This window comes from Sitophilus oryzae, unplaced genomic scaffold (assembly GCF_002938485.1).
Source record: "Sitophilus oryzae breed Bouriz unplaced genomic scaffold, Soryzae_2.0 scaffold_1111_pilon_pilon, whole genome shotgun sequence".
In the NCBI taxonomy this organism is placed as follows: domain Eukaryota; kingdom Metazoa; phylum Arthropoda; class Insecta; order Coleoptera; family Curculionidae; genus Sitophilus; species Sitophilus oryzae.
In genome coordinates, this window is record NW_022145740.1 from 3,876,477 (window position 1) to 3,902,882 (window position 26,406).

The following is a 26,406-nucleotide window of genomic DNA, read 5'->3' on the forward strand; positions in this document are numbered from 1 at the left end:
GAACTCGAAAATAATTTCGAGCTCTTGGCCGATTTAATTACTAGATTGTTTTCCCCAAACGTTTCCTTTATTTTATGTTCCCCTCATTATTTCATTTTTGTTCATATATTAAATTTAATATGTCTAAAAATAACAAATCTGGCCCTGGTAAAATGGGAGTAGGCGGTATCTCTTTTGGCGTTCTCCATTTTTTTTAATGTAAGCAATCTGAACTATTTCTCACGGCAAGTATTTGAGAGCTTATCGTTTCTCTAACCACTCTGTATTTATCTGGATGTGATGCTTACCTGCAAGTTAATAAAATTAATGATCTTGATAATTAATATAATATAATCGTAGTTAATTAAATCTATCTGTTTTCCATGCTACTTATTATTGTTTAACTATTAAACTATCATTTATTGATATATGATAAAAATATAAGTACGATGACTTACTGAATATCCCCACTTTCCAATTAAAACATTTTTTATATAATTATACATATAGCGCATAAGTACATTTTGGTTATTTTTTTAAATTTATTAATATTTATCACCAAGGAAACACTTAACTAAATACGAAGCCGTAATATAACCAGCAGCGTTTTGATAAATAACATTTAAACGTTGCAAATATTCAAAATAAAATGATTGGATATATTTTTCTAGGTTGCCTTGTGTGCTTTGTGTTTGGCAGTCCGTAAGTATTTTTAAAATATTCTGTTTTAATTAACTGAGTTAATAAAATTAAAATATATATAGCTTATAAATAGTTTATATGGATATGGATAATTAAAACATCTAGTTGTCTTTGTCACTTCTTAATAATGTATACCAATAATACGTAAATAGTTTTTAATAAGTAAAATCTATTAGTTAAATAGTGTATAGTGAAATGGCTATGAAAAAATTTATTAAGAATTTTAGAAAACATTTTTTTTTCATCGTATATAGCAATTCGTCAAATAAAGATATTATGATATTATACAGGGTGGTCCGAACTGTATTGCGGAAACTTCGGCAGCATATTCTACAGATAAAAATAAGTAAAATGTTCGTATAAATGTAAGTACTAAAATGTTGTGTGTCGGATATACAGGGTGTAGGAGTTTTATTTTTATTTTGATTTTTTCCAAATAATTTCTGAAGTAATATTAATATTTGAATTGGTGCCTAGGAGTTTTTTGACATGATAAATTTTATTTTGGCATCAATATGACTGATACTTGTAGGGGGCGCCTCCTAGACATTTTTTAACTGGTTTGAAGAGTACTAACTTTTCGTCTGTACCCATGTAAACTTGCTGAGTAAAAAGATATTCATTTACGATATTATTTACTTAAAAAAGGTATCTTGGTAAAAATAGCTACGAGTAATGATAGTCAAGATATTTGGAATCTAAATTAGCAATACCTGTCATCATTGACATAAATTAAACATATGTTGACTAAATAGTTATTAGGCTGCAATCATAAATTTGAAATGTTTTTGTGCCAAAAGTCCGACAGAAACTGTTTTATTACCATTTTTTTGAAGAAAAACTTATAACTTATAAAAAAAATAATAAGCTCTTAAATTTATAATTTCAGTCAAATAACTATCTGCTCAACATGTGTATTTTTTCTTAATAATGACATGTATTGACTATTTCCATTCTAAATATCTTGAGAACGGTTGCTCGTAGTGATTTTTACCAGGATACATATTTTTGCGTAAAAAATCACGGAAATGTATATTCTTTCACTCAGTAGTTTTATACGGGTACGGACGAAAAGTTATTACTCTTTAAAATAGTTAAAACACATGTAGGTGGTGCCCCCTACAAATGGGAGTTATATTGACATCAAAACATATAAGTTGATGACGTTACTTTACTTTAATTATTTGGGAAAAATCGAAATAAAAATGAAACTTCTACATCCTGTACCTTCAAAACTAAACATTTTAGGACATACATTTACCCGAACTTTTTTACTTATTTTTATCTGTAGAATGTGCTGCTGAAATTTTCGGAATACCGTTCGGACTACCTTGTATAACATAATATAGAGGATGACCATCTTTAAATGACTAGTTTAATTTTCTAGAATTTATTGTTAAAATAAAACATACATGTATAGTTTGATAACAATCAGCTATTTAACTATTTGAAACATTGCTACAACATTTAATAAAGTAAATGCAATACTCTGTGTTGTAATTGCACAGAAAGACATATATTAGAGTTAAACTTGTGAATTCAGATCTATTATAACGCTCAGTATTCAAACTAAGGATTAAATGTAAAGGGTGGTTCAAATTGCAACCGGGGAACATCAGCAGATTATTGGGAATATAAAAATAAGTAAAAAAGTTTGTATAAATGTATGTCCTAAAATGCTTCGTTTCGGAGATACATTACATATACTATTTTTATTTGCAGAATATGAGGGGGGGCTGCTGAACTTTTCTGAATACAATTCGGATCGCCCAGTATATTTACATTTTATAATGTATCTTATATGCATCTTTATGGTAAATTATTATTATATATATTTCAGTTATATACAAACGAATTTAGAATTATCGACGCCAATTATACAACAGGTTACTTATCCTATTGATCACGCTGAGGGGCCTTCATGGGACGCCCGAAAAAATATTTTATTTTACGTGGACATTCACACGGGCAGAGTATTTAGTTACCATTACAACACGTCGCTCGTTCATTACATTACACTAAACGGAAACGTTACGCCAGTCGTTACCTCGGAAAATAACCCTAACCTGCTTATTGTGGGCTTGAACAGGTCGGTGGTAGCCGTGGAGTGGGATGGGACAAACGAAATTGGAAATCAACGGGTGAGTATCGTCAACGCTATTATTAACTAGCTTTGCAGGATTTAATGACACCTTTAGAAAGATCGTGGGTTAGTATTTTATTGAAACAAAGCAGATTCACGCACATACAGTGAAAAAAAAATCACGTATTTATATTTGCTCTTCAAGTTTTTAGTATCTTTTAAAAAATGTTAAATTCGCAAATGAAATCTATGTAAAAAAAATATTAATCGAGTTAAAATGTTGATATAAAACAAGCATAATAAGACATATGCAGACTTATATGATCCTAAAAATTAAACTACAAGTTGTATTACCGCAATTTCTTAGTAATTTAAGTTAAATTAGAAGAAATCTGCTAATTTAACTTAAATTAATAATAATAAAGTAATCAGATTACACAAATCAAACGTAATCTATATTTTAAAATCTGGACGGAGGACTCGCTAACACTATTGCCATATCAACAAATGATTAAAATTCAATGTTTTACCGTGGTTACATTGGATGCGTGTCCGTGCGTATTTTTCGTCGTACGTGCACTGACGTACACGCAGCAAAAAACAAACAAATTGTAGGCGGCTACATTGTATCGGAGTCTTCTTCTTCTTCTTCTTCTTCTTCTTCTTCTTCTTCTTCTTCTTCTTCTTCGTCAGTAACATAGATAAAAACAGGTTCTTGTATAATTGAATAGTGTTTTCTTACAAAACACAATGTAATTACAAAACATTCTTATTTTTATTTTTTATTATCAGTAAGTTTTGCTTTGATTTCCCACCAATAACTAAAGAAAGTAGTAATGGACTTTTACGTACCTTAATAGAGTTTAAACTGCAGACGATAATATGACTTTAAATGCTGTAAATTATGCTTCAGTTCTTTTCACTAACAGATATAGTTTATTGAGGGGTATGGAAAAATAATATTAAGACTTCCTTATTCATTCATTCTTTGGCGAATACCAAATTTATTTAATGGAAATCTTTATTCAGGATGTCTATCGTAGTCTCGATCGTAGTTTATTTCTATACAATTTTATTATCATTTTTTAGGTACTTACAACTGTTTCCGAAGAGTTTCCTACTAGTAGAATGAATGATGGAAAAGCTGACAAAGAAGGCCGTTTGTGGTTTGGTAATTTTTTATTCATTCGGCTCATAAAACATTAATAACATTCGACATTCAAAATGACTGAAATGACATTACTGAATAAATATTTTGATATTTTATTATAATGTTTATACAGGATGAGTCTTAAATAAGTGCAAATATTTTTAGGGGTAGTACATTTCAACCCCAGAAAGACACCTATGGTTTGGTTTGGTTTGGAGACACCTATGGTTTTTTTTCGCGAAAAAAAAATTTTAGGAAAATTTGGAATTTGCAATTTAAAAAAAATAGTTATAAACCTAGTACGTTTATAGTATGACAACATAGGTAATATATTAAATTTACAAGAAAGAAAATCCAAAAAAGATACAGTAGTTCTCAAAATTTTAGCGAAAAATCATTTTTTTTAATTTTCAAAGTAAAATATCTCGGTTACCTTGGACTTATTTGAAAAACGACAAAGAAAAAAATTTTCTTTTATTGAGATCTACTAGCCCTGAAAACGTTTGCACTTATTTAAGACTCACCCTGTATAAACATTTTTAAATATAAAATCGTGATTACTCATACAATACTAACAAAATTATTAGCAATTTGATTTTTTAGAATATATTTATGATATATTACAACCTATATTGCTTTTAGGAACGATGGGTGCAGAAAATACTAGCACTGGTGCTTTAACACCTAACAATGGTGTACTTTACAAAATTACAAAGGATAATTTAGATAATCCTGCTATTGAAATAGCTCCAGTTAATATCAGCAACGGATTAGCATGGAATTCAGCAAATGACCTGTTCTATTACATTGATACTCCATCATTAACGGTTAGTATTTTTTCATATCATTGATTGCCTGTTATACCGGGTTAGTCGAAAGTTTGGATCTTGTTAAAATCTGGAAAACCGGAGATGCTATTTTTTTGAAATTTTGTATATGGGGTATATTGATATTGTGTATGGGGTATATTGATGATCTGAATAAATGCAGGATTGTCATCCCGTGAGATTGCTGATAGGCTTCGTAGAAATGTTTGTCATTGTACTATTACTAATTGTTGTCTTTGTACATTTAAGCACATCGGATACAGTGCGTCGAAGATTATAACTAATTGCAAAAACGTCAAAATATATTAAAGTATTATAAAGGTTTGTTAAGTTGATTTTTCCTAGAGAAAAGACGGAGGAACGAGATAAAAAAACTTAACAAAAAGAAATAACAATTAATATTAGATATAATTAATTAATAACAAATGTTATACTTAAGTTGCCTTTAAGGGTGAAATCATATAAATAGGTAATTAAAAAAACTGTGTGTGTAATATGTGCGCACATTTGAAGTGAAACTTCTTACACCTATGAAATTGACGGATTTGAATGGCATGTCTGAAAAAGTGTAGTTTGAAATATTGAAAAAGAAATAAATTAAAAATTAATAAATAGTTTGATGACTTTGACAAAATTTGTATTAAAATGACTATCTGTCTGTTTGCCAGTCTATATTTTATTGTAATTATGTTTTGTCTATAGTATCTAATTAATAAAGATAGTTTTATACGCGTGAAATAAAACACGTCGCGCGTCGCTTCACTACATGTTTGTAGGTGTAGGCTGTGTTTTACTCCCAGCGCGCGTCCTTACCACTTTTCGTCTCGCTTGTCGTTTCGCTATCGCGTGTGTCACGGTCTTTTTTACTCCCAGCCCGCGAAAAAAAGTTTCACTTCAAAAAGTTAGGTTTCAAAATCGAAATTAAAATTATAATTTTGTTTTCCCCTTTTTGCTCCTTGTATATTAAATGGAAGGAACCATATAGCGATGTCTGAACTCCATTCATGTACCTCTCCCACGTGGCGAGTTTGGTTCCAATCGACCCATAATTAAGAAAAATCCTGATGATTTCATCTATTTAGAAGCATCGGTTCGAAACATCGAGGACGTCGCCTCATCTTGTAGTCCGTCCCCAATTATGCCGAAATCAACCTACATTTTTATTTTATATCAAATTTTTAGTCGCATCCTGATGAAGATATAAACGAAACGTCGCGCGTCGTATCCAACTTTGCATGGTGGGACCGTGTGCACCGTCGCTTACATAGCCTACCCACCAATTTGGTCGCGATCGGACGACATAAACTTTTGACGTTCCTAACTCACTGACGACAGGGGGTGCAAATTTGTTCAAGTTAGAAACCGATCGTTTAGAAGCAATGTCGAAACCAGATCGGTACTATGTTCATTGCAAAACTATTGTCGCTCAAATGCTGCGAAATATGGTATCACTATCACACTCTTGCACACGTGTCTAGACTGTCGCCTCGCCACAAAGCGAGAAATCAGAATATCGCTACGAATCGATGTGGCTACTGAACATAGTGTATCAAGCTACAAATTAAGTACTTTGCTATCGCTTTGAAACACGAACAAAGTTGCACCCCAGGTCGCAACGACCTGGCCGTCCGTCGGCTGGCCGGATGTATTGCGTTTATAGCTGCGGCCAGATGAACGACCAGTTCCAACAGAGTTGTCAGATCTAACGATTTTTTACGTTTTACCAATTAGAAAATATTGTTTTAGAAAGAATTAAGTTTCAGAAATGTTAAAATATCCGAGTTAACTAAAAAGGGAAGTTGCTATTCATGAGCTTATTAAATGTTCTAATATTAAATAATGCATTTAAAATATTCTTGGATTTTTCGTTAATAAATACTGGTGTGGTAAATGGAGTAAGTAAAATTTCCAACCCCGACTATACGATAACGTCGTTATTTCCATGTTTTTTAAATCCGCGATGCCTGCTATTCCATCAGTCGTTTCATAACAGAATATTCTATATCCTACGTTTATGTAATTTAATATGTGTAGAGTGAGACATGTAACTGTGAGATTTTCAGCATTATATCAAAATAAAGGACAAAAAAAGTATTGCTCCTAAAGGCGCGTCCAGACTTTGGCATTTTAGTCCGAACGAACCGAGCGCTTACGCTCAAGCAGAACAAATAGGCCGAACAAAAAGCATTGTGTACGCGCGACCGACAAAAAGGGAGATATTCTGTTTCTTTTTTCTACTGATATGGACTTCTACTGATGGTTCTTATCAACTTTAGAAGTAAACATATTAGGGCCATCGTAAAAAAAATCGTCAGACACTGGCTCTAAATATATCTAAGCAGGTAAAAAATTTAGCTTCCAGTTATTTCATTGTTTACAATATAAATTCCTCTTTTTTATTGTTACTGAGAATCTACAACAGTAAATATTTCTATTTTTATGAATGTTTAAGTTACTTTTACTCTTAATTTCTTTTAAAATAATGTACCTAGTAGAAATATAGTCTAATGAACTCTGTTTGAAAAACGTTAAATTAAATATAATATTTAAAATACAGTTGTCCTTGTAGTGGTTGTAGAAAAACTTTAAATATGATTTTTTTTATTTTTTAACATCGAAACTCGAATGTATAGTAACAGGTATCATACCAACCATAAATAGTGTATGTCATATAAAAATGTTTTGAATTTTTACTAGAATCGAACCTTGATAAAAAAGAGACTAGATTTAAGTTTCCCTTTGATCCAGTATACAGATACTATTTCTTTAGATTTTCTGCACGTGTGCAAAAACTACACTTAAACACTATATCTTATAGAAAATAAAATATTGTGCGTTGATTTTGAGGAATTTGAGAAATTTTGAGGGTAAAAGTTACTATAAGTGTTACATATTGTAATGCTAAAAATGTTGATAAATTCATGAGGGACGTACAAATAATGGCTTATCACTGTAATATATTAAAAAAATATGTGCTCCACTCACTTTTTTCTTTTGATATCAAAATTGTGTAGGCCGTTTAATGCCAATTAAAAGTTATCATTTGATATTTTGTCCAATTCGGCCTCCTTGATGAGATAAATGATATAATTTATTAATCACAATTAATAAAATTAAAATAAAAATAAAATTAATAAATTATATATTTTACCTAATTTATTACTAAATATTATTACTATTAGTTATTATTCTTATTAGTCCAGCCTACTGCAATTTCAAATAAAAAAATAATGTTATTCAAAATAATTAGGAAAAAACCTAATTTAAAAAAGTTTTAACATCCTGTATCTCTAAACTATGCATTTCCATACCCATTTTATGGGAACTTTTTTTCATATTTTTTGATAAGGAATCAATGAATACTTATTTAAAACTTTCGCAAATTAATGATATTCAATTTTGCTATTGTGACGACTTTTCTGTCGTTACCCAAATAGAATGAAAAAAGAATCCGTTGCTCAGGGTTAGAGGAAAGCTGGGTTCGTAGGTAAGACTTCTGACTCACAGTGACTTTCTAATGTTGTTAAAAAAATAAAAAAATGATAATATATGGGCTGCAGAGATTTTGAGAGAATATTGATGTTAAGAATTCAAATAGGTATGGTCAAAGACAGTGAAAAGGGCGCCACTTACTTTGTTTATGAGAGTGGTAAAGTAAGAAACCAAAAAGAAAAATACGATATCACAACATAGCTAAAATAAAGTAATCAACAGCATTAAGGGTCTATTATGTTTATCAGGAATAAAAGTCAGAAATAACTATCCTACATTAAACATTTATTGAAAACGAACACAAGTATCATCAATTAGTCACAGTGATCCCAATAAAACCGCAAGTTATTTTAAATAGATTCGAATTTAGTAACTGTATTCTTTGAACTAAGTAAGCTACTTAATATAAAAACAGGTGAAATTTATGTGTCTCAATACGATGATGTCTCGAAACATGTCGTGTACAAAAACCTTTAAAATGAATACGTGTTAATAATTTTCATATGAAATATCATAGCTAAGTAAGAGTGTACTGTACGAATCAAATTATAACTTATAACGTTAAATAAAAAAGAATTTTGACTACAATATGTGGGATAAATAGTGATAATTTACCAGGTTATTAAATCTGTTGTCTCAAAAATTATAAAATAAAAGCGTACCTTGTGTATCAAACTTAAGAGACTTATCTGTATATAGTTTCTTATGATGTAAACAGGTAGTTAGGTATTCTCCAGACTAACAGAAGTGGATGCAGATGACTATGGCAGGAGAAGTCTTCGATATCAGCCAAAAGAACGAATGTAATGTCAGGAACACTGTCTTAGGGTCTGCATAGGTCCATACAAAATGAAAGTGGGTGAAACATACAATAATTAGTGCATTATTACTGCATACTAGAGACCTGCACGGGCCGGTTTTTTGTAGCCCGACCCGGCCCGGCCCGAGAAGAGAAGTAGGTTTTGTAAGCCCGGCCCGGTTTGTGGAAAGTTAATAATGATCAAAATAAAATTACAAAAATCCTTTCAATTACAATTATTCCAAGTAGTTCTTTGTCGATTCCAGACAATCTATCAATTTCACAAAAACATAGCTTAAAAACACCTATTATAATACAGGGTGTCTCAAAAACATGTACAGAAGCAAAGTTGTGTTTATTTAAAGTGCGGAACCGGCCCGGCCCGAGGCCCGACCCCTATTGACAGTGCGAAACCGGCCCGTGGCCCGTGTTCGGGCCGGGCATGGCCTGAGGCCCGTTCGGGCTACCCGGCCCGTGCAGATCTCTACTGCATACCATGTGGTAATTACTGAGTACCAGGTGGTAGTTACTGAGTACCATGTGGTAGTTACTGAGTACCATGTGGTAGTTACTGAGTACCATGTGGTAGTTACTTAGTACCATGTGGTAGTTACTCTATAAATAAAAAAAATAGTTCTCAGGACAGATACTCAATAAAAAAACAACTTACGGTCTGAAAATCAGCTTTACATAAATATATTCAAACCATATGCCGATCCAAACCAGTAATTAAATACTCAAATAAACGAAATAAGAAACGGAAATAACTGAAATAGAATTTAGTTAGATAGGGCTATATAAAATGGCGGATAAACTTACGGTGATCATTCCAAGAAGAAACCAAACAAATACGATCTATACTCTGGACATAGACAAACTAACAAAAGCAAGACTTTTCAAAGGATTGAGGAAGTCGAATTATTGTTTTTGCGCTGGCCAGTTGAGTCAGAAATCATCGCGCAGTCGCACTCGTCAAACCTAACCTAAATAAAACGAAAAACGTTTTTGCCTTGAACCATCCTTGAACGAACTGTTGAATTCCTGATTTTGCGTTTTGTTTGGCTATTACTATTATTTTATTAGCGTACAAAAACGAAAACAAATAATTTAATACATTTTACATTTATGAAGAACATAATAATTACTGTGATTATACATATTATTGTGATTACATCGCTAACGTAGACAAAACGAAGGTCCTACAAATTGACTGTAAGTTATAAGAATCTTTATCTTTTTAATCTTTTTATGATTTGAATTTTCGTGCTTTATATTTTATAATAGACTCGAAATGTTAATATTTTTGCAAATTCTTGTGAAAAATGTGAAGTTTATGTTTTTGTTTTATATTTGAAAAAGTTGTATATTTTTAAGATGTTTCTTGTTGTTCCTATTATTAATATTATAATATACATAATTATTTTTTTTGTACTTTTGAAGAATAATGCTTTTATTTCGTTTACCATAACTGTTGATTTTTTATCATCTTTTTTGTTATTTTAACAAGAGGAATACGTTTTCGTTTATTTAACTTTTGTTTTTATATCTGTTATGTCCAGAAATTATTGTTTATTTTACCGATGGAAATAAATTTATTTGATTTTAATAAACGCTTTTTAATTAAACATCCTTGTCTAAAAGGCTACTACAAAATACACAATCCATAAGTAAACCGTCCTCGTCTAAAAGGCCAGTTGACGCAAGCGCGGTAATAAACTCTTATCAAACTTGTTACCGTTTTGCAGTACAGCGTTGACGCGTCTTGCTTTTGTTAGTTTGTCTATGACTCTGGATTGCATACTTTACAAGGTTTTCAAATCTCCAAATCGGATACCCATGCAATGGAAATCGAAAAGTGGTTTCAGAGTGCTTTTCACTGAAAAATTTGTCGGACGCCGAAACACGCGTCTTCTTCAGATCCAAATTCCCAGAAAGAAAGACCTTCTTCTCCGTTTCAGAACCAAAGCCAAAAAACCCTTTTCACCACAGACAAAATGAGAGAGAAAAAAGTGATATCATATGATTGAAATCATTAGAACAGAAAATCGCAATCCACAGCGAAGTGAGATTGGGACAAGTGAAATGCAATTAAGGAAGTTTGGCATATAGCGAATAGATGGCGCTAATAAACAAGACAAGTAAACTGTAAGAAATGAAGTTTGACATCTAGCGAATAGATGCACTAATAAAAATTAAATATCGAAACGAGTGACCTGTAACAAATGGAGTTTGGTATCTTTGACATCTAGCAAATAGATGGCGCCAATACTAAGAAATTTAAATAAAAATAGATTTTTAAATTCAATTTTATTAAAGGAAATAAAAAATGCTACACTGCCCCCCTCCAAAAAAAAGAAAGGCCCTCAAAGAGGACTTTCGCCCAAACAACACTAAGGAAAACTAAATTAAATTGGTACATGTTTTTAGATTTTTGAAATTAAATTTGGTGGATGATAACTTCGTGTATCACACGTCCATAAAGGAGTCACAATTGGTAAGTCGCAATCGGTATGTCAAATCAGGGGAGGTTACACAATCGGGAAAGTCAAAATCACCACATAATCCAAAAAAAAACAAAATCATATACAAAATATATGATAAACTAAAACTAAACTTAAAACTAAAAAGGTATGGGATAGGAAAAGAAAAAAGAATCCCATGGAAGCGCAGATGTTTCTGAAGAAATTCCTCCGCTGATCGCCTGCACTCAACCCACCTAGTATGAGGCAACGAAATGATTCACAAATCGCGTGTAATCATTCATGCGACCCCTCACACCCAAGGAAGCAGAGAACAAACAAACAACAAAAGAACCTCAACAAAAGCCATGCTACGGATCACTATAAGAGGTTAGTTTGGCGTGATCAAGACAAACTACCTTCGCCACAAACTGTGTGCTCACCGGTTAACCACTCAAGGTAACTCACCTGTATGAGAAAAAGAAGGAAAATTACAATAGAAAACACAATAGAAAGACACAAAGAAAGAGAAAAAAGATTGTCACTAATGACCCAAAATATCCGTAACATAGGATTCCAGCCTATGAAACGCTATTGCAAATATGGAAAGAAGATCACAATAATATTCAAAACACAGTAAAACTTACGAAGTCATGAGGTTAGCTACGTCTCACTTCTAGGTTGCAATCAAAACCATAACAACTTTTCGTTTTTTCACGAAGTGGTGTTCTCAGAATACACAAAATACAAGAATCTCTTACATTTCAGATTCTTGTGAACTGAATAACAAAGAATAGAGCAAATGACATAAAACTATATGAGTGATTAACAGAATTACCATCCCACAAAATATTTACTCAAAATTAGATAATCTGTAGAATACTCGAAGAAAAAAATAGTGTCATATGCTCGCATTTCCAAATAGAAATACTATAACATATCAAAAATATAGTATGCAAAAAACTAAATGACAATATAGTTATACTGATTCGCGACAAATCCGTAAAAAAACGAGAAGCAAATGTTGTATAACTGTTTAATCTGAACTAAAAAGAAACTAAAATATAATCTATGTATCCGTTAGACTAAACCCTAAAAAGGAATCGGACATAATAGATTATTTGAATTTGTGTGACGTAGTAGAGACATTTTCTGTATCATTGTCGTCAATCGTGTGACCTTGGTATGGTTTAAATCTTTTATATGCCAGCGGCCTGCGTTAGTACCATTCTCGTCTACTAAAACATAAACTAAATTCGAGATTTTCTTTCGCACTGAAGATAAAATAAAACGAGGAGATAACTTGGCTGAAAAGTTAATACCAGCATTTGATAAGACCTTATTACGTCTCCAACCAAATCAACCTGAAAAGATAAATCACGCCTACGCAAATTATAAGACTTCGAGTTTCTTTCATAAGCAGCATGAAGTTTTTTACGGACTTCGCTAAAGACACTATAAAGATTTTTGAGTTCAGAAGCGTAAGAGTTGCGATCGCCAGGCATAATTTCAAAATCTTCAGAAAATTTAACTTGACCATAATACTTACCGGAGATGGGAATATGTCTACCAAAAACTAAAAATGAAGGAGAAAAACCTGTGACCTCATGTTTAGAAGTATTTAAAGCAAACTGAATATTAGAGAGCTGAACATCCCAATCTGTATGCTGTTTAACATAAGTTCTAATAGCTGTTCCTACAGTTTTATTCATTCGCTCAATAAAGTTACATTGAGGAGAATACACAGCATTATACCAGATCTTCTGAACTTGGTATTTCTTAGCTAAATCTCTAAATTCTCTCGCAACAAATTGAGGACCATTGTCACAAATTATATGTTGAGGTACTCCATAGGTAAGAAAAACTTCATTCTCAAGATACTTCACAATATAGGGAGATTTTGATGAACGCAACGGACACAGAAGAACATACTTCGAAAACCAATCGCCAAGAACTAAAAGCCACTTATGACCCTTTTTGATCTAGGAAAGGACCCATAAGATCTAAAGCGATTGTCTGAAAAGGCATATTAACTTGCTTTTCATTTCCCATCTTACCTAACGGCATAGTTTTAGAAGATTTTGAGCTCCGCAAACACGACAACTCCTAACAAATTTAAGAACATCGGCTCTCATCTTGGGCCAATAAAATTGTTCTTGAAGTCTTGATAAAGTCTTATAGAAACCCAAATGCGAACAAGTTGGCGGATTATGACATGATTCGATAATATTACGACGTTGAGGACGTGGAACAACCTTCTTCCATTCTTGAAGATTTGATGAAAATGGTAGCTGTACCGGAATAAACTTAAAAAGAAAACCATCTTCAACTTTCCACTGTGGAAATGAACCAGGTGAAGCTAAAATCTTTTGCTTCATAGTCTCATACCATGCGTCAGTATGGTCTAAATCTATATTCAAAACGGAAATTTGCGGACATACAAAAGAATCATTATCTGAAATATCTGAAGGAGAAACTTTATGATTGGTAGTGGTGGATCTATAAAAATTCTTAACACATAATAACCACTTCTTCCAATCAGATTCTGAAAATAAATTTCTGGGTTTGAATTTTTGAACTGCACGACCAGAAACACGAGTTCGTCCAATTAGTTTTTTGAACATTTGGGACACGCCGGTGACTTAACACCTAATTACCACATTTAAAACAAAAAACCTTACGTTTCTGTCGACAATCATGAAATGTATGATTTGGACCAGAACAATTCCAACAAACTAAACGCGAGGTTGCTTCCTTACCTGAATTTTCTACAGATCTGGGCATACTCGAAGAAGTATTTACCATATCAGGGTCAGAAGACGACGACGCTACAGAATAACTAGCAGACCGAACAGTAGTATTTTTATTTTTGTTTTGAGCATTGACATTCTTAGACTTTTTACAAAACTGTACTCGATGAGAATCAGACGAGCTAGAATCAGGAGTGGTATTCAATTGAGAAACATTTAAACTTCTAGATCGTTTTTCATTCTGATGTTTAGCATTTTCTAATTTTCTACACAAATTAGAGAGTTCAGACACAGATAAAACATCAACTAAAGCTAACTGAGTAATGTATTCAGGAAGTAAATTTTGTCTAATAATTTTAATCTTATTAACCTCACTAGGGCATTTACTTAATCTACTAAAAAGATTCTCTAAAGTTGCTATAAAAATTAAAATACTTTCATTTTTTCGTTGTTTATAAGATTTAATTTGCGACCAAATATTGTCATCATTATCTGGTGGCAAAAAGTCTTTCTTTAATCTTTCTACAAGAGATTTCCAATCTGTAACATGTTGTTTAATACTTCTGTACCAAATAAAAGCATTCCCGGTAAAAAGTTCTACTGCGGAAGAAAATAAATCTTGTTCACTAACTTTACGTGATTCAGAAAGCTCAGTAACAGTTTCTAAAAATGAAAATAAATCTTGAGGATTACCATTAAATTTAATAGGCCAGTCTGAGACTGGACAAGGTTTAGCAACATAAGTCACAATAGGAGGCGGTACATTAATAACCGGTCCTGAAGGGACAGAACTAACATTTAAAATATCATGTGTCAGAAATTTTTGAAAATAAGTCAGCTTCAAGTTGATAACAACTAGTATAAACATCAGTTTGAATAGTCTCTGCATCAGCACGATTTTCATCTAAAATTACTCTTCTAATTCTACCAGCCAAATGTACAAGACGAGATTTTATAACTTTAAACATTGAATCATTTACTCCACCCTCGAATTCAGAAATTGACAAAGAAATTGAATCTAAAGTTGCTTTAATTTCGAAAATTTCTTGATCAAAAGAAAGAGGATAATTTTCCATATTAACTAAACAAAAGGGTTATTAATTTCTCTACTTAAAAGACCTGACAAAATTTTACGTTTACTCTCAACATTTTTAGATGTCTTAATACCCCTTATAAGAAGTTCATAATCTAATTCTACTTGTCGTAATGATTAACTTTAAAAGATTCTTTTCTCCATTGTAATTCAGTTATATAAGACATTAAAGACTAAATGATTCAGAAAAATTTACTAATTTTAACAAAAAGCTGTTATGACTCGACGCAATCTATCAGAAAGAAATTATGTTCAATGTCAAAACCAAAAAAGACTCAAATATTCAAAACAAATTCCAAAATTTTACGAAGTACTAACAACGCTACCCTGTATACTAAAATTATGTCCACTCTGTATATTCAAAATATAACCTTACCTGTATATTTATATCAAGATCAAAATTTTAATAAACTATGTAGTCAGAAGTATCAAGTTATTTATCTCTGAGTTTTAAACCGATAAACAAACACCCTCTATAACATAAAAAACAAAAATTGCTGTTGTACTGAAATTATAAAAATTAAATTGCAGAAATAATGAAAACAAAATTTCAAAACTATAGTCTTTGCCTTAAAGAAAATTTATCTGAGCCTAATAGAAATTATTTTACTAAATTAAGTTTACCAATAAAAGTCAAACAAAATAAACTAAGTTGATCCAATTAAATAGAACATGTGCCAATCAAATTAAGCTGAGTCAATCAAATTAAGCTGAGTCAATCAAATTAAGCTGAGTCAATCAAATTAAGCTGAGCCCCACGTTACAGGGCGTCACATACTTTATTCTTCTATGTGTGACGACTTTTCTGTCGTTACCCAAATAGAATGAAAAAAGAATCCGTTGCTCAGGGTTAGAGGAAAGCTGGGTTCGTAGGTAAGACTTCTGACTCACAGTGACTTTCTAATGTTGTTAAAAAATAAAAAAATGATAATATATAGGCTGCAGAGATTTTAATATTGATGTTAAGAATTCAAATAGGTATGGTAAAGGCAGTGAAAAGGGCGCCACTTACTTTGTTTATGAGAGTGGTAAAGTAAGAAACCAAAAAGAAAAATACGATATCACAACATAGCTAAAATAAAGTAATCAACAGCATTAAGGGTCTATTATGTTTATCAGGAATAAAAGTCAGAAATAACTATCCTACATTAAACATTTTTTGAAAACGAACACAAGTATCATCAATTAGTCACAGTGATCCCAATAAAACCGCAAGTTATTTTAAATAGATTCTAATTTAGTAACTGTATTCTTTGAACTAAGTAAGCTACTTAATATAAAAACAGGTGAAATTTATGTGTCTCAATACGATGATGTTTCGAAACATGTCGTGTACAAAAACCTTTAAAATGAATACGTGTTAATAATTTTCATATGAAATATCATAGCTAAGTAAGAGTGTACTGTACGAATCAAATTATAACTTATAACGTTAAATAAAAAAGAATTTTGACTACAATATGTGGGATAAATAGTGATAATTTACCAGGTTATTAAATCTGTTGTCTCAAATATTATAAAATAAAAGTGTACCTTGTGTATCAAACTTAAGAGAGACTTATCTGTATATAGTTTCTTATGATGTAAACAGGTAGTTAGGTATTCTCCAGACTAACAGAAGTGGATGCAGATGACTATGGAAGGAGAAGTCTTCGATATCAGCCAAAAGAACGATTGTAATGTCAGGAACACTGTCTTAAGGTCTGCATAGGTCCATACAAAATGAAAGTGGGTGAAACATACAATAATTACTGCATATGCCATGTGGTAATTACTGAGTACCAGGTGGTAGTTACTGAGTACCATGTGGTAGTTACTGAGTACTATGTGGTAGTTACTGAGTACCATGTGGTAGTTACTCTATAAATAAAAAAAAATAGTTCTCAGGACAGATACTCAATAAAAAAAAACAACTTACGGTCTGAAAATCAGCTTTACATAAATATATTCAAACCATATGCCGATCCAAACCAGTAATTAAATACTCAAATAAACGAAATAAGAAATGGAAATAACTGAAATAGAATTTAGTTAGATAGGGCTATATAAAATGGCGGATAAACTTACGGTGATCATTCCAAGAAGAAACCAAACAAGGTTTTCAAATCTCCAAAGCGGATACCCATGCAATGGAAATCGAAAAGTGGATTCAGAGTGCTTTTCACTGGAAAATTTGTCGGACGCCGAAACACGCGTCTTCTTCAGATCCAAATTCCCAGAAAGAAAGACCTTCATCTCCGTTTCAAAACCAAAGCCAAAAAACCCTTTTCACCACAGAAAAAATGAGAGAGAATAAAGTGATATCATATGATTGAAATCATTAGAACAGAAAATCGCAATCCACAGCGAAGTGAGATTGGGACAAGTGAAATGCAATTAAGGAAGTTTGGCATATAGCGAATAGGTGGCGCTAATAAACAAGACAAGTGAACTGTAAAAAATGAAGTTTGACATCTAGCGAATAGATGCGCTAATAAAAATTAAATATCGAGAGAAGTGAGCTGTAACAAATGGAGTCTGGTATCTTTGGCATCTAGCAAATAGATGGCGCCAATACTAAGAAATTTAAATAAAAATACAATTTTAAATTCAATTTTATTAAAGGAAATAAAAAATGCTACACTATTATTAATTTAAGGTTGCTATTAAACTTGGATCAAGTCAAATTTAATAAAATTGCGTTTATCTCATCAAGGAGGCCGAAATCGATAAAATATGAAGAGACAACTTTTAATCGGCATTACGCTTCGTCCTAGGTGGGAGACAAAAGCGAGCGGGCGACGCGTGCGACAACAGAGGGCGATGAGCGCGACTCGCGCGACATATTTCAATCGCATCTGATGCCGCTACAGTCGCGCGCATCTCCTACCTATGACAGCTTCGGAAGAAAACATTATTTGATAAATACGTGTCGCTCGCCCGCCCGAATCGCGCGCTTTGGTGTCCCACGTAGGACGAAGCATTACTCTGCTTACACTATTTCGCTAAGAAGATAAAAAAAGTCAGTGGCGTACATGCTTTTTTTTTAGAAAAATATTCCAGTGAGAACCCGTATGCCCGTCGCTGGTGAATATGCGGACACTTTTTTAGCTTTAAAATATGTGGCATTTATAGTAACTTTTACCACCAAAATTTTATTCGAAACACTAAAAGTAAGTAAAGTTGGAAGAATACTATAGTAAAACACTCTGTAGCTACGATACAAAGCAGAGTCGATATATATGATATGAGTATGTGATATGAAAAATTAATGTTATTTTTACGTGAGGAATCTCCCTACGAGAGATGACACGTGTTTTTTGAAACATCCTGTATACTACATTCCGAGTTTCAGCCCCCTAGCCCAAATAGGGCCCGAGTTATGACGCTCCAAAGACCCATCACAACTTCCTCACTAGCTTACCACTTTTTCGATTGTTACCACTTTTCGTCACCATTACGTAATACGTCATGTGTTAATACAACGTGAGTCACGGCCTTGAATTTTTACTCTCAGTGTGCGTTTCACTTCAAAAATTCCCTAATCAGTCTATGTTAAAATAAGTACGGAACCTTGGGATATTAATTTCACGAACTGTTAAAACTTTCAATTTATAGTTATTAACGTAATAAGGCCGATAAACAACAAATAACGGCCGGGCTGAAGTTTGTGATCCGAGGCGATAGCCGAGGATCATAAGCAGCCAAGGCCGTTATTTGTTATCGGCCGTGTTGCGTTCTAGATTTTTCGTCATACTGCAGATTTTTTAGAGCAATAAACACTACTATTTAATAACAAATTTTATTGAACAATAACACAAGTAAGGATAAAAAATACATAATGTCTTATACTAAAATTCATTTTTCATGATAATGAACATGGAAATTAAAAAGTGCACTGTTGTTTTTAGAGAAATCTGTAATCCTTCCCAGGGATTTACAGATTTTATAGAAGAAGATGATGCTACTGAAGAATGGCAAATATTTGTATCCACTAAAGACACATTATTTTTGGAGCTATCATGAAAAAGTTGATTTGTTATTTTCATTCCTTTGGAAACTGATTTTCTATGTAAGTTTCTGCCACTGTTGAAGACTCCCATCCTCCTAGCTCCTTTAGCGATAGTAAATCACCACCATTTTCGGCGAGCATGGTTGCTGATGATCTACGAAATGAATGCCCTGTATAACGTTCTGATTCTCCAAGTTCAAAAATTTTGCAATTTTCTGCGGTACGCTCCCTGATGGTATGTATACCGACGATTTGCTTAACACACTTGCCTTTCTTGTAACCAATGAAAAATTTTGGATTGTCAAAGTTACGAGGACGCAGGTTGATGTATTTTTGTATAAACCATAGGCATCAAACGGAAGGCCTGTTTTGGAATAAGAAATTTCCTATCTTTCTTATTTTTAGTATTTCTTAATGAGACAAGAATATTTTTCTCCGAATCTTCGAAATCATCAACTGTGAGTGACCAAAGCTCGCTGCGCCTACAAGCTCCAAGAATACCAAGCACCAATACAATTTTTTCGAGTAACCAGGTGTAATCATCGGCATCCAGTAGAAAATTATTTATGTCATTCTCCGACAGAACTTTGGCTTTTTTTGGTGAATAACCTTCGTTTTTTGCGCCTCAGAAACATGAACAGTTTACCAAATCTATGAACAAATATAATTTAGATGAGTATGATTAAATATCGAAGAATATAATGGCTTTTACCTTGATATGTCGATGTTTCATATACTCTCAACGCAAGCTTCAGCATGGATATCTTTGTCCACAGTGATGTAGGAGAATACATTTCAGACATTCTTTTAGCATAAGCCAGCAATACCGCTTCATTTACGCTGTTTATACTTCTATCCTGCCGCCACTTCTAAAAAATTGTCATATTCCTGCTGATATCTCTCTCTGGTTATAGTCGGAAGTAAATTTTGAGTAGCCGCAGCCGCTTCCTCCTGTATTTCCAACGGAATTTCTCGCGACATCTCGCTATGGTCTATTTTCCCAATTTTTGAAAAGTCCAACTGACAATAAATAGTCATTGTTGCAGGTGACAGACGTTACGATTACCTTAGAAACTTAACGGCCGCCGGCCGTTATGATAACGTCCGGCGGACGTTATATGCATCTTTTCCATTCTGATTTTGCTTATGTTATAATAATATAACAATATAGTATGACGAAAAATACATTAACAGGGATTAAATATATTGAATAGAACATTAATAGTCTATTTGCGACTTAAAATAGATCATTTTTAGTTTACTTAAATAATTTAGGGAAGGTTGTATTTATTCTTAGTAAAGTAAATATGAAGTGTTTTTTCTTAAAACATGAAATGTTATCAGCAAAATAAAACACTAATTCACCACAAAATACACCAAAACACTTTATTTTTTCACTGAAATGCGCGTCCCGTGAAAAAGTAAAGTGTTTTGGTGTATTGTGTTAAATTAGTGTTGTATTTTGCTGTTGTGTAAGCTACGTCTTTATTGGAAATATTATTTATTTATCTATAGTTGCACCCATGCTTTGTTGATTGGTAACTTTTATTATTTCTTTAAAAAGTATTCATTTCCCATTTTAAACGTATATCTCATAAGGGGTGGTAAAAAGTTTTTTTTGCTAAAACGCTAACTGAGAAATCATAGAGGAAAGCATATTTTTACGTTAACACTGTCAATCCAAGTGTATTTTTAAATATCGACCGCCTTAGATTATTTGTAATTTAATTAAATGTATTAGTTGTTCATGAGCTTCTCTCCGATTGGTTTGTTTGACTACTTTCATAAAATATACAACTTGCACTGCCTGTCGAAATAAATTTGAATAAATGCTATAGTTTTTAAGTGGCCTGATTTTACAAGAAAAACAAAAAAAATTATTTATTTAAACATGTTCAGTAGATTTTATATTTAAGTTCATAACCACTTAGTCCAAAAACTACATTTAATCGGGTTCTATTTATTTTTCACTGCAAATCTGTATTTAATTACTACATGCATAACAACTATTAAACATATAACTTTGATGAAAAATTGAAATAAAAACTTGACTGCAAAAATGATATCTAATTCATATTAATTAACTTTTATGTACTGACCAAATTTGACCACATACAGTTCAAGATATTGCACATTTTTTAAAACTTTCTTATACCAAACACCACATTTTAATTTTTTTATTACTGACATTTTAAGAAAAAATTATTCTTCATAAAAATTTTTACTCCACTAAATCTGAATCATCTCTGAAACCCCTTCAATATAGAATTTACGTTAAATAAATAATTTTATAGATAGTCGAATATCAGTATGATGATGTAAACGGGACTATTTCGAACCCACGAGTTGCTGTAAATATAAGAAGTTTCACGAATCTTACTGGCAGCCCCGATGGAATGACTATAGATATAGACGACAATCTCTGGATCGCACTCTATGGAGGGGGAGCTATTATAAAAGCAGATCCAAAAACTGGCGAACTTTTACAAGTAAGTTCCACATATTCCGTTTAATTTGAATACTTTTAGGCTAGTCAAATCGGATTTATTAGACGGGTCACGTGGAAAAAAGTGGTGGAAGGCTAATTATTGATTTGATCGGTTCTGAAAGAAAAGTTTCCTAGGTTGGCACGGTTCCTTCCGTTCAGCTACAATAATTAAAAAATTATTTTTTTCAACAGAATGGAAATTATCTCGTAATTAATATCTCTCTATAGTACCTACCATTCTACCTATAAGCCTAGGAAACTTCCCTTTCACGTCAAATGAACCGACCAAATCAATCATTAGCTTTCCAGCACTTTTTTCCAAGTGACCCCTCTAATTTGATTGGCATATTTTAAATTTAGTGTAATCTGAAAGATTTCTGTTGAAAGGTATAATTTATTTTTCATTATAAATATAACTATATCTTCTAAGGGTAAAGTTGACTTCCTAAAAAGTTTCTGTTCACTGTGCAATTTATAGATTAGATTGTAAAAAATGTCTATACCTGTGTGGCGGATTCATCTATCCAAAAAAAATCCTTTATGGGTATTTCGCCACTGCACTGCAAGAAAAATCTACAAAATAAAATAGTTATTTTTTGTAAACACTTCTGCGTTAAACCTAAACGGACGCTGCTTGTCAGAAGTTGTGTTTATAGTAATAAAAATTTGCCTAACAAAGAAAAAAATGCTTAACGTTTCAGTGCAGTGGCAAAATACTCATAAAGGATTTTTTTTTGAATAGATAGATTAGATTATTTCACAAAAAAACTGAAGCTTGAGGGAATTACTTCTTAATATGCAGCGTCGAACCTACATAAAGTAAGAAAATCTAGGAACTAGTGGGGTTGCAGTCGGAAGGGTTTGACAAAGAATTAATACACTTTGTTAATTGTAAAGCTTTCGGAATTTATTCATTCCTTCCTCAGGACATTAACGTGGTACAAGAGACCTTCATAAAAAACTACATTAAAAAATTGGCTTATATTGAAAACTCCATAGCGAAGCATCGCTGACCAGTCGACCAGATAAAAAGCCATATTGAGACGCAATTGAATTTTTAATCGAACATCTCTTAAAGAGCCCTCTCAAAGAGCCCTCTCTTTTTGTAGTTGACTGATTCAATACAAGCCAATTTTTTAATGTAGTTTTTTTTATGAAGGTCTCTTGTAATGAGTGCTATTGAGTGCTCAATTCAAAAACAATAAAAAAACACGTAACTTATTTTTATTCAAGAAAATATCAAAAAACATCAGTTTAGTTTTTATAAATATATATATTTATAGTTACTTTAAACAGCCACTTGCTTTCATGTATGTATAAGTACTTATACCTACATCAGATTTTCACCTTCCACCAGATCATATAGTATATATGTTACGGTTAAGGTCCGATGTCCAGTTAATGTCGACATTACCCCCAGTTAATCTCGAGAATAACACACAACAAAACAACCAAACACATAACCTAACCCAAACATTAACCAAAATTCAAACGTCTGTCGACATTAACCGGACATCGGACTTTAACCGTAACATATATACGTATATGTCCTTATACATATATAAAATAAGCGTGCTTTTAGTATATCTTTAGTAGCTTCTAGTATATCATAGAGGGTGAGTTTTCTACAATGTCCTCTATGATATCTCTGAAACTATTGGAGCTAGAGAGTCGCTCAAATGGGGAAAGAATTACAGTTTTGTCAGGTCAAATATATACGCCATTTGGATTTTTGCAAAAGTTTATAGTTTACTGGATATTTCGAAAAAAATTTTTGGCTATTTTAAAAATGCTCCATAATTCCACTATAATCAATTTTAGACAAACAGTTTCAGATAAAAGTTATAGCTTCCAATCCTTAAGAAGATTTTGTTCTCTGTTTTTTAAGCCACTAATTTTTCACATACATATATGACATAAACATACGTTTTTTTTAATAGAAACCATTGTTGGCATTTTTAAGCTTTCCAGCGATATTAGCTATAATATGCTTTTTTTCCAAAAATTACTGAATTATAGTCAATTCTAATCTTCTTTGACCAACATCACTTAGTTGGCTTGCTACATGCTATTCTTATTCTATTGTGATTTATAACTTATAAAAAGACAGAATATTTTATTAAACGGTCCTTTACAATTTACATTAAGCAAATTAAAACCTAAAAAAATAATTTCACTACATACACTTTAAGTTACTTTAACAGATGTTCAAAAAATCCGCCATTGTTTCGAGTACATGTAGAATGTAGAATGTTTAGGAGGGGAATTAATCGCCGCGACCTTACCGATCTATTTTTTGTTCCCCTTTTTCGAGTTATAACGAGTTATAACTATCATACAGTCTCAGGGCTTTAAAAAAAGCCAGTATATGAGACGGCTCCACAGAAGCCAGCTCTATCCTCGACATCAGCCGTACCAAAGTTCACGGCACGATAAGGTGTTCTGGTGTTTCCATTTTCCTCACAGAATCTGCATTCGCCGTTGTTTCTCAGCTTCAGCCCATTGAGGCGTTCGTTGAGGCGACAGTGTCCTGTTGACAAACCCCGTGACAATCTGAAGATTGTTTTTAATTAAATCAAGGAAAATCTTTGATTTTTCTCGGTCGTAAGTTCTTTTGAGTACATAAAATGCATCTTTTTAAAACTGAATTACAAGATTTTCTTGGAGGAGGCCCATGTAATTGGTTCACCATTTCCTGTCCCTGCGAGTTTTGTAATATAAATTATTTATTACTGCTCGCACTACCGGTTTCGGAGCCCTACTGCATCATCAGATGAGCTTGGGCAGATCCACAAAATGACAACCACAGCGCAGAGATAGTTAATTCCGACTTGTTGGAATGTATCGGTTGGATATTAAGTCATGAACGGGAGATCTCGGCCTGCGTGCAATGGTAGTACTTTCGTACCACCGAGGCGCAACTATCGATAGTAGAAGGAACGGGGTGAAAAGCTTTTTTTCAGGCAAGCCAAATTATAAAATAGAAAACAAATTTCTTGCAGTATAGGTATATAATAAAATTATATAAGGATTTTTGCCACTTAACTACTGATATAGAAATTTAATTCTATGCTGTGTTTGTCATAATGTGGATCAACCTGCTCTCACTACCGGTTTGGGAGCCCTACTGCATCATCAGGTGAGCTTGGGCAGATACACAAAATGACAACCACAGTGCAGAGATAGTTAATTCCGACTTGTCGGAAAGTATCGGTTTGATATTAAGTCCCGAACGGGAGATCTCGGCCTGCGTGCAATGGTAGTTAAGTAGTTAAATGGGAAAAATCCTTATATAATTTTATTATATATACCTATACTGCAAGAAATTAGTTTTCTATTTTATAAGTTGGCTTGCCGGAAAAATAGCCTTTTACCATCCTTTTAGAGATATAGAAAACGTATTCTTGCACATAAATATACAGTTCATATTTTCATTGTAACATTCTTTTAAATTTGGTAGGTAATAATTCAGTATTAAAACTAAAACAAAATTTGGACTTCCATTACCTTTATTTATTTTACTTATACAATGTTTTGGTCAGATTATATCACTGATTGTTATCCAGTGTAACAGTTTACACTCGATACCAGTCAGTGATACATCTGAACGAACCGTTGTGTAAAAAAAATAAAGAGAATGGTCCGAAATTCTTTTAGTTTTATTTTATTTTGTGTTCATTTTGAAAATACCTAAAGACCTAGTTCTAACTAAAATTTATATATTTTCAGGTCGTAGCTTTACCAGCTCGAGATGTAACATCAGCTATATGGGGTGGGCCAGATCTCGATATTCTCTATGTAACAACGTCTAGAGTTTCGTTAACATCAGATGAGAAAAAGTATTATCCAGAAGCAGGAAGTGTATTTGCTGTAACTAATTTGTTTACAAAAGGACGTCCAGTCTTTAATGCTAACATAGTAGATAATATATAACAAATATTTTTTAAGTATTTTATTAATAAATCTTAAAACATCAAAAATATTTTCATCATTAAAAAAAATATTATATCAGAATCTACATAACGCTATTATTAGATAAAAATATAATGTTTCGAGATATGGAGCTGTTACTATTTTTCCTAGTTAATATGGAAGAGTAGTATAGATATATACTGGGTGAGTCTTAAATAAGTGCAATATATTTTTAGAGTTGTTATATTTTTACCCCAGAAACACGTGTTTAAGGTTTTTATTCGCAAAGGGGCAGAGGGTGTAGACGAACAGGCGGACAGATGGACAGACGTATAGACGAACAGACTGACAGACAGAGGAACGATCGACGGACGTGGGGATCGACGGACGTGGGGAGCAACGGACGACCGGAAAGACGGATAGATGCACAGAGGGAGAGCCGGGCGGACCGTCGCGAGTCGTGCCGACGTACGGAAGGGCGGACGGGCGGTTAGGTTAGGTTAGGTTGGGCGGATAGACATATAGACAGAGGGACAGACGGTCAGATGGACAGGGGGACAGACCGACAGAGGGAGAGAGAAAGAAGGGACAGATGTATTACTAACAGACAGAGGTTGTATATACTGACAGACAGGGGAGCGATTGACGGACGGACGGCTGGAAAGACGGATAGACGCAAAG

At 32.8% G+C, this 26,406-nt stretch overlaps 1 protein-coding gene across 1 annotated transcript; it reads left to right on the forward strand.

Annotated features, from left to right (window-relative positions):
- Window positions 1-497: 497 nt before the first annotated feature.
- LOC115882262 (regucalcin-like) lies at window positions 498-25,755 on the forward strand. The gene is made up of 6 exons (XM_030900207.1): window positions 498-681; window positions 2,522-2,822; window positions 3,854-3,935; window positions 4,557-4,741; window positions 21,620-21,814; window positions 25,543-25,755. The coding sequence occupies exons 1-6, from the start codon at window positions 629-631 to the stop codon at window positions 25,744-25,746; spliced, it is 1,020 nt and encodes a 339-aa protein (XP_030756067.1). The 5' UTR covers window positions 498-628; the 3' UTR covers window positions 25,747-25,755.
- The last annotated feature ends 651 nt before the right edge of the window (window positions 25,756-26,406 follow it).